Source organism: Macrobrachium rosenbergii, chromosome 42 (assembly GCF_040412425.1).
Source record: "Macrobrachium rosenbergii isolate ZJJX-2024 chromosome 42, ASM4041242v1, whole genome shotgun sequence".
Lineage (NCBI taxonomy): Eukaryota > Metazoa > Arthropoda > Malacostraca > Decapoda > Palaemonidae > Macrobrachium > Macrobrachium rosenbergii.
The window spans coordinates 46,635,660-46,646,321 of record NC_089782.1 but is presented as its reverse complement, the minus strand read 5'-3'; the positions used below and the strand labels follow the sequence as shown (position 1 = coordinate 46,646,321).

Here is a 10,662-nt window from a genome sequence, read left to right as displayed (position 1 = left end):
TCTCTCTCTCTCTCTCTCTCTCTCTCTCTCTCTCTCTCTCTCTTCTTGAATTCTGCTCTATCTCAGAATTTATGATCTTCTTGGCCCTAAACTGGATGATTCCATTTCCATAAAATTTTTTGTTGGATTGAATATGAAACATTCCATATTCCATTTTCCAATATAATACAAAAAGCGCGTGCTTCTTGGAGCTTCGAGGAGCTCCCTAGAGCTCATTAGAGTTAATTAAAACTTCCTGGAGTTACTTAAAACTTCCTAGAGCTCCTTGGAGTTACTTAGAACGTCGAGGAGCTTCATTCAGAAATTATCCATCTCATCGTTCTTCCATTTTTTATAGTTCAAGAAATGTGAAACAAAGAAAATGGGAGTTTACATCCCTTCTAGTTTCGCGTTAATTTATTGTTTTCTTCTCTTTCTTCCCATCAGTTTGGTCCTTTGGGCAACAGTCAATTTGTTGTATGACCTTTTATAGGCCAGTTCATTATTCACTGCTTTCCCTAAACCTTTTTCATAACCTTCCAACTTTTCCATACTTTCTTCCCATTTGCATTCTTCTACCTCCTCAATTTTTACTCTTCCTCTATTCATTATCTTTCCCAATTACTGCATTTGTTTATATTTCTTTCATTTATTTTCTACTAACCTTTTCATATAACTTCTATACTTCGCCTACTTACATTCTTCTACCCTCCTTCCATTCATATTCTTTTAGTAACTCACCATTTTCTATTTCTTATTGTTACATCTTCTAAACCTTTTTCTATGTACTTCTCCTCTTCCTCTATTTCCTTTTTTCTACTGTTCCTCCACTTACTTTCTTGTACTCGTCCTCCTCCGTTTATTTTCATCTACTTTTTCCTCTATTCGTTTACTTCTATGCTTTCCCCCATTTATACTTGCCCCACTGACTCCGTCCTCCCTCATTCCTCCTCATCCTCCTCGTTCTTCCTCCCCTTCTTCCTCTTCCTTCCTCCTCCCCCACCTTGCCGTTTTCACGGTCAACCATGAAACCACTAATGGCGTGGCCACAAACAAGGCGGATTCGATTTCAGAAACACCCTGGAAGAAAGTTCCGCGCGGTCGCGCTCGAGAGAGAGATAGAGAGATCTAATTTGCATTTGTAAGGTATTCATTCAACCGTACTCTTGACCGTCATGTGATGACCACAGGCGATGTTGTTTTCTCTTTCCGTCTGCTCTCGATGAAAGCAAAAGGAATATGTAATTGGATTCATTTTTATTATTGTTCATTGGCTGTCACTGTTTTTACAACTATCATTATTATTAGTATATCTGCAGTTATAGCATAAGAGTATAGGATACTGCTATTGCTCAGTTGGTTATTATCATTATTAATTACAGTAGTTATGGTAATTTATTTCACATACCAAAGTAACTAGTGAATGAAAGTTTGTGAAACAGAGAGCAGGTCAGATCACTGCATGCAGTCTACGATGATTGCAGACTTCATGCAGTGATCGTAGTACGATCTTTTCATTCCTGCCTGGTAAAGTTTGGACCCGAGATTCATCGTCTTGAATCCTTATACTGGTATCTGAAGGACGGAGCTATCCTTGAAACTGCCCCATGAATTCCATGGATGGGTAAGTTCTGGGGAATAAGACCGGGTATTCTGTCCATTTTTCCAGTTTTCCATCCAAGATCATTAGAGTGAGGATGATTGTACTTATGTAATAGTCACAGTCCCAACAAGCAGGTAAATGTCTAATGGTGTCTTTTAGAGATTTTCGGACAGGTTTTTCTTTTTGAATTCCCCATGGAAAAAATGGCAACAATTTATGCAAGCCTGGACCCCATGGTGGCTCCCAACACAGTTTACTTCTGAATCTGTAGTGGAAACATCTGATCCAACAGAAGTTCCAGTTTAATTCGGAGAAACGTGTCTCTAATAAACAACAATAACGGAGTTACTTAAGGACCATTTGGCTTCCGTGAACTCAAATCAAACAGACAGCTCAGAAGATTTAACTTACGAGGCTTCTAGTTAAAAAAAAAAAAAAAAAAAAAAAAAAAGGGGGGGGGTTTGATGTACCTCAGAACAAAAATGTTTGAATTCTTCATATTTGCTAAATTTCTGTAGGCTGCAACTGTGAAACCATATGGATGACAACATTTAAGACTTATGAAATAATATTATTAACATATGCAGGCGAACTTCAAGGAGGACATGTAAATTTGTAAATATGGGTCTATTTTGATAAACATTGAGAAACTTTTATAGCAAGCTGCAACTTTCAGAATTCTGAGGTTAAACAAACACTTTGTGATACAATTCCTATCAATTTTCGTCAAGATGGTTGGTGCACAAAACAATACGTAGACTTTAGAACCAAGTTAAAACCTCAGAGCAATATTAAGAATTATGCTAGAGTCTCACAAAATAAAAGGGATCGGACAGTATGGAAATACAACACTGCGCAGAGCGACCAAGAAAAATGAGCAACAGTCCAGAACATTTCTTAAGTCGAGTCCCCTTCCTTGTGGTATGGAACCAGTGTCCCTGAGTATAGGTGCCCTTCTCCCCTCTGCTGAATCTTCTCTCATGTGCAGCCCCAGGCAACGTGTTCGCATGAAGCAGGAAAATATCCCTCCTCCGGGAAATCGTTAGATGCATCAGTCAGGGGAAAAGGGCGTATAGGCACAATAGCCCTCCGCCCTTTCAATGAAAAAGATGGAGACCTCCTTCTCTCTCCCCTCTATCAACAAAAACCGGAGGAACATTTGTGCCACATAAGAAAGCTGCTCTGTCTTCAAACAAGGTAGATGAATCATTAAGTACCTTAGATCTTTCAAAACTCAATGTCATGGTCTACCAAGCCTCTTCATCTCCACCGCTTTTCCTAAGCTAAGGGCCTGGTTGCCTTGATGCGTCCTCTCCAACTAATTCTGTCCAGAGCATCCTCCACAGTTAAAGCCTTCTTCTCCAAATCCCCCTCACTCTTCACCCCGTCTAATCCGTGACCTCGCCCTCGACCTTCTATCCTTAACAGGTTTCATTCAAGCCCTCTTCACTCCTTCCTCCTCACTCGTCCTTACCACATGTCCAGATCATCTCAGTCTCGATTCTCTTGTTATATCAGTAATCTTGACAATTCAGGAACCTCTAATTGGTTCATTTCCTGGTGTCTTGCACAGCAAGGTCGAGGTCAACCATATTTCTCAATAATTAAACCAACAGGATGTCAGGAAAATTGCAAAATCCAGCCTACCAAGGCCTTCTTTCTGTAAGAAATCATGAAAGTGAGAGATATCACGTGCGTTATATCTTCTGGGGAATATTACAGTACGAGCTTGTTGGCGCGCGCTTGAACTCCGCACTGTTGTCTCCCCTACTCTCTCGATCCCCTACCTACCCAGTATCTACCCTGGGCGGACAAACAGGTTTACAGGTGGTGGGTGGCTGTGTCATGTCTCCCCTATTATCATCCGGGGGAGGACAAACAAGATCAGATCCTCTCGGATTTTATTATTATAGATACACTAAAAGGCCACGTATTAACCATATTATGCTTGTTAAACACACGAATTCTTGATGTTTGGGCACTGCCTATCAACCCCTCCCCTACCGTTTTCCCCCCCCGTGCCTGTGAGGCCTTTGTTAACTGACTGTCCCGGTCTTAGGGACCTTAGGAATCGATTTCTCTCCGAGGCTCGCGGCTGAGGTGGCAGGAGCTGCATCCTGACCAAGATTCTTTGAGAAGATGCTGCGTATGAGACACTGACATTTTCGAGTTGATATCAGAAGCTAGTCTTCTTAAACGTCTTTAAAAATATTATTCATCAATTATTTACTGCTTAATTCCTTTAGGATTTATTGGAAGTTTAAATTTTATGTTTAACGTAACAGATAGAATCAGGGACCTTCGGATACGCTATACCAGATAGTTTTCAGTCTTTAATTCACTACAATTAGAAATTGCTGACGACCGTTATATTGCGTTTGGGATTAACGGTTATCAAAGCACTTCCGATACCTTTTGTAACACATAACACCAGTCGGTCAGCAGCCCACCGTAGGCATCTTCTTTATGGCAGGTAACAGTCAACGATCGTGGGAGCACAGGAGGAGGCGCGACCTGCTGAAATCTGAAAATTATTTAATAGTTTCTTTTTTTATATGTATTAGATATCTTTGTCCGACTCTTATATATGTGCATATATATGTGTATGTATATATAATGTATATAAATATATATATATGTATATACATATATATATGTACATTATGTATGTGTGTACCAGTTTGAATGTATGTGTTTGTGTTTGTATATATTTATCTATGTATATTGCATATAATTGAGAATTTGCATATCGTTCATTCATGTGTGCTCTTTATATACATATAAAGAGCACATATGAATGAACGATATGCACATTCTCATTTATATATAATATACATAGATAAATATATATAAACACAAACATTCAAACTGGTAACACATACATAATGTACATATATATAATGTATATATATATATGTATATATATATATATATATATATTTATATATATATATATATATATATATATATATATATATATATATATATATATATTTATATATATATATAGTTTATATAAGATAAAGATATACAGTAGATATAAAAAGAATGTTTTATAATTTTCACACACAATATATACAGTACATATAAAAAGAAATGATTATAGTAATTTATATATATATATATATACAGTATATATATATATATATATATATATATATATATATATATATATATATATATATATATATATATATATATATATATATGTGTGTGTGTGTGTGTATGTATAGAGAGAGAGAGAGAGAGAGAGAGAGAGAGAGAGAGAGAGATATCTGAACTGCATAAAAATGTGCCTGCAAATGGGCAGATGAACTGCAACCTCACTGGACGTACTTCTAAATAAGCCGTATACGCTCGCTGCCTCTCCAGAGTTAATCCCAATCAGCTTTGTCATCGTTAGATCATCATAATTCATCCTTCGACGATGAATCTGACACCGCCGAACCACCTGAGAGCGAGATCTATATCACGGCGGAGTCGTTCGTCTCCGCAGTCAACGGGATTCTTTCTTTCAACAAATGATTTTCACCCGTGAACTGTCGGCCATCGTGATATCATCATCATGGCTCGTTAAGTGTGAGGTTCGGTGGTTTGTAACCAGAGCTAACACGTGTGTGTATGTGTGTGTGTTTTATGAGTCAGCCTTATTCTTTCGACTGTGCGTTTGTAAGTAGTACGAGTATGTATGGATGTATGTATGTATACATACTACCTACAAATGCACAGTTCAAAGAATAAAGCTGACTTTTAAAACACACACAGACATATATATGTATATATACATATATATATATTTATATATATATGTATATATATATATATATATATATATATATATATATATATATATATATATATATTTATATATATACATGTATATTTACACTGCCCTTTACTAAAAAATCACTATGAATGATATCACATCGTGTATATATATATATATATATATATATATATATATATATATATATATATATATATATATATATATATATATATACATGTATATTTACACTGCCCTTTACTAAAAAATCACTATGAATGATATCACATCGTATATATATATATATATATATATATATATATATATATATATATATATATATATATATATATATAAATATTTTTACTGTCCTTTATACAAAACATATATATAAATATATTTTATTCATTTTACCAAAACATATATAAATGATATGAACTATTTTATTATTATATTATTATTATTATTATTATTATTATTATTATTATTATTATTATTAATTATCCTTTTGACTACTGATATAAATATTTGCTTTCCCTCATAGTTCTGCCATCATAGCAGCGCCAGACAGCAAGGCACACACTAAATATAAGAACACCGAAATCTATACAACAACTGTTACAGTTATTCTTGGAACGCCATTACCGAAACGTGTTGCGTCATCACCTACTTTTAGATCAAGCGATGCGTCTTTCTTCTTCGTCTTCTTCTTCTCCTTCTTCTTCTTTTTCTTCTTCTTCTTCTTCTTCTTCCTTTCATAGCTGAGATGCTAGCTTTTTTTTAACAATGAGGAGCCCGAAATAGAATAAAAAGAGAAAGGTACTTTCTAATTTGACGTTTGTTGCGACGGCGGCGTTTAATACGTGATCGAACCCCGTATTGAATCGTAAGATGAACGTGGCAAAGACAAGGATAAGATTGAAATATAAGATTTTAGCCAAAGGCCAAGCGCTGGGACCTATGAGGTAGAGTAAAGGAGTTCTGAAAGGTGTGAAAGGAGGAAAACCTCGCAGTTGCACTATGAAATAATTGTTAAGAAAGGGTGGATGGCAAGATGGAAGAAAGATAATATGAATGGAGGTACAGTAAAAGGAATGAAAGGGGTTGCAGCTAGGGGCCGAAGGGACGCTGCAAAGAACCTTTAGTAATGCCTACAGTGCACCCTGCGAGGTGCACTGAAGGCAAGCGACCCTCGAAGGCAACGCTCGGAAATTTGATCTTGTCTAAAAGGCAACGAGACGATATATCGTTTTCAAAGAACGCCAGAATTGGAGCATCGGAAAACATCTGGTTCTGGTGATAGAAATTCATTTCTTGCTATAATATGGTTCGGATTCCACAATAAGCTGTAGATCCCGTTGCCAAGTAACCAATTGGTTCTTAGCCACGTAAAATAAGTCTAATCCTTCGGGCCAGCCCTAGGAGAGCTGTTAATCAGCTCAGTGGTCTGGTAAAACTAAGGTATACTTAACTCTTACGGGCGTGAATAGCGCAGTGCGATCGTCTCCTAATTCTAAAGGAGAATGAAGAGAGAAAAACAAAAACACAAAAAGAGAAAGAGCCGATTTTCGAAGGTAGAGATAGACAGCCTCCTGTATTCTGGAAGACTGCCAGATTCAAAAAACACAAAAGCAAGAGGGAGAGTTATGAATCCTGGCGATATTGGGGGTGAGAAAGGGTATTCTACAAACTTCACAAAGACCATCTATTATTAGGCATGAGAGATTGACCATTTCAGCAATTTAAAATCTTTGAAAATCCAAGTGTATTTTATGAGGACATTTTTTTGTTTTTTAAATTATCACGGAAACACTTCGCCACCCCAAATTTCCTTTGGCTTAGCCCGGGACGCTGTCAAGATCCATATTGACCGAAGAAGGAGATGAAAGTTTCAAAGGAAGGATAATATGGAAAGGAAGATTGCAAAACACCAAAACGCGAAGGAAGTTTTGCCGGCTGAAAAGGTTAAAAACCCTCACAAAATTCCTGTCTGGTTCGTCCGGAATTGATGATCGAGGCAGCGAGCAAAATTCGGAGAAGACTGAGAAAGGAGAACCGTCAGGCTGAAGTGAGGCTGAGAGGGCGAGAGGTTCGAAGGACGTGGGGGAAGAAAAAGGGAACATTTCACTAGTGGACCCATCTCTCCCGCGAGGGAATGGAATACAGAGTTTAGGCCAGAGGCCAAGCACTGGGACCTATGAGGTTATTCAGCGCTGGAAAGGAAATTGAGGTAGGTAGGTTTGTAAGGTGTAACAAGCAGGAAAACCTTGCAGTTACGCTATGAAATAATTGTTAGGAGAGGGTGGATAGCAAGATGAAAGAAAAAGAATATGAATGGAGGTACAGTAAAAGGAATGAAAGGGGTTGCAAATCGGGGCCGAAGGGACGCTGCAAAGAACCTTTAGCAATGCCTACAGTGCACCCCGTGAGCTGCACTGACTCTACTACCTCCCTCTTCGGCCCAAAGTTGCAACCCCTTTCGTTCCTTTTACTGTACCTCTTTTCATATTATCTTTCTTCCATCTTGCTATTCACCCTCTCATAGCAATTGATTCATAATGCAACTGCGAGGTTTTCCTACTGTTACACCTTTAAAATCTTTTTACCCCCAATTTCCCTTTCAGCGCTGAATGACCTCATAGGTCCCAGTGCTTGGCCTTTGGCCTAAACTCTATTCAATTCCATTTCCTCGTGAGTGGGTGGAACGTGAAGCATCTGAAAGGGGTCATTGAGAAAAAGAGTCGAAAGTTTTTCGGGGCAGACCTTACTCCTGGGGCCGTATGCCTTGGGAATGTTGCGCAGTAATTCATAATACACTTTTGAGTTCGTCAGCTCAGGCATTTTCTAGAACCAGCTTGTTTACCTCTAAGGCTCTAAGCATACTAATATCTACTTCACAGCCGACATCGTGATACGGCTTTCAGCCAGGGAGAAAAAAAGAACTTTCCATACGATCTTCCATTCTCTCTCTCTCTCTCTCTCTCTCTCTCTCTCTCTCTCTCTCTCTCTCTCTCTCTCTCTCTCTCTCTTCAAATTTGACATAATTTCTAATCTGTGTTCATCATATCGTAGGGCATAACCAAAAGAAACCTAATGAAAACTGACATCAAAGCAAAAATCCTAAGTAAAACGCGATGTGAATCCATATGTTAATTTTTTTTTTTTTATGTAACAGAGACAGTCTACAGGGAATGAACTCCACGTTCACTTACGGCAAAATCTTAAACAAGAAAATATAGATAACATATTATACTTGATATACGAGAACTGCGAAGCATTTGTAAAATTACTAAAATGTTACCTTCGCTTTCTGTAAGACAGGTAAATAAATAATTTATAATACGAGATCGTGAAATATATTAAATATTTGATATTCTCACAATTTTTCGTTGACAGCCACCATCTAAAGGAAGTATTAAACCTACTGAAAAAATTTCAGAACGAATACATAAAAAAATGTATACAAGAACCTTTAAAGAATGAAGGGTCACGAAAAGAGACCACCAGTCTTACGTCGTTATTGAACTCATAGATATAAAATGTACGTATGACAGAACCTTCCTAAATAATACCTGGGCAAACCAACCCAACTCAGTACCTGTCCCAAGCCCGGGTGAAAAGGGAGGGTTGGAGACAGGAAGGACACCCGTCTAAAAGCATCCGCCAAACCATTTACGAAATGAGCCGTTCAATATAGAAACAGTTGGTGGAGGCATGCTAAAAAAAAAAAAGAAGAAGAAGGCGGAGGGGGAGGAGGAGAACCTTCTTACATGAACCTAGTCTCACCTGATGCGGCCTAACTAGACCATGTTGATCAGGCCTTGGTTGGTGAGAAGCCTAATTAGCCAAGTTTTGGAGGAATAGAACCATGTTGAACTTTCGTATTTTTTGCTTTTCTGAAAAGAAAAATACTTTGCCGGCTTTGTCTGTCCGTCCGCACTTTTTTCTCTCCGCACTTTTTCTGTCCGCCCTCAGGGTGGATGATCAACATGCCAATTTGCACCCATCTAGCCTCAGTAGTTTTTAAGGTCTGAGGGCGGACAGAAAAGTGAGGACGGACAGACAAAGCCGGCACAATAGTTTTCTCTTACAGAAAACTAAAACCTATAAAGACAAATCCATCATTGTTTTGTTATTTAACATCGTCGCCCTCGTAATACTAATAATAGTAGTATTGGAAAGAAATTAATGTACTTGACAAAACTGAGTTTTCTTTTAAAGTATTTCCAAGATTACAGTTTTACACTAAGGCTCTGGGCTTTTATGAAAAATGGTGTCTGATGAAGGAAAACTGACAAATGTTAATTTGTAATACACCATTTTTCGGCCAATCCCTTTATATCAGATTCTGTTTCTCTTCTGTAGCAATACCTTCACACGACAGTCAGGTGTTGGAGTGTAAAGGGGCCTGGTATGTACCTATGGACTTGGTTCCAGCAACCAAACGTCTCATATCCTACAGCCGAAATCTTTTAGCACTCCAATATTTACTCACTTTGAGATACAATTCTTACCATCCACTCCCACCCCCCCCCCCAGAAAATCCTAAAACGCCGAAATCAGACCAGGCAGTCGTACTCACCCATTTGGAAATCATCGCAAAACAGATATCAACAGACGAGATCAGAAAAGTAACGGTCGATGTAAACAAACAGGTCCAAGAGAGATTTTGTTTTTCCTTATCACCAGCCAGAAGGACGTACAGCTCCCTCGGCGAAGGGAGGCCAACTGAAAGAGTGTGTCTGTCATCCGAAGGAAACTTTCTTTCTTCTTCTAGCTCCTGGGGCCCGGATGCACATACACACACATGTCGTCTTCTCTCGTTCCCACTTTCCTCTTTCTCTGCGACGCTCGTAGTTTTGGCGCCAGAAGGCGAGGCAGCCAGTCCACGGAGGTGAGAGAACCGAAGACAAATGGCGGGAAAATGGCTATAGAGCCTTGACCGCAGGGAGTGCATCTGAGCCTCGGCCTATTTTTCTGAACCGCCCTCCGGCTGTTTTGGAGTTCTTCGAAGATTCCGTTCGCGTTATTTGTTAACAGGTAGAAAGAGATTGCTGTTCTTGTTGTAAATCCAATGGCTTATAGGTCAATGCTTGATAAACACGTGCCTCCTATGTAAACATGTGCAAAAATGTGTTACTTCTGTTTATAAACATAACTAAACAAATTTCATACACACACACGTACACATATATGTATGTATGTATGTATGTATGTATGTATGTATGTATGTATGTATGTATGTATATAAGCATAAAGACCTTAAAAGTTTCAGCATTCACTTATCACTACAAGCCTGGAATCCCAGGAGCAA

General features: G+C 38.3%; 1 protein-coding gene across 1 annotated transcript in view; it reads right to left on the bottom strand.

Moving 5' to 3' along the window:
• The window catches only part of LOC136828400 (adhesive plaque matrix protein-like), a 42,877-nt gene extending 32,748 nt beyond the window's left edge, over window positions 1-10,129 (bottom strand). Inside the window, exon 1 of the mRNA XM_067086426.1 lies at window positions 9,931-10,129. Within this exon, the coding sequence (XP_066942527.1) occupies window positions 9,931-9,945 (15 nt within the window). The 5' untranslated portion in view covers window positions 9,946-10,129. The remainder of the gene's footprint in view (window positions 1-9,930) is intronic.
• Between the last annotated feature and the right edge of the window lie 533 nt (window positions 10,130-10,662).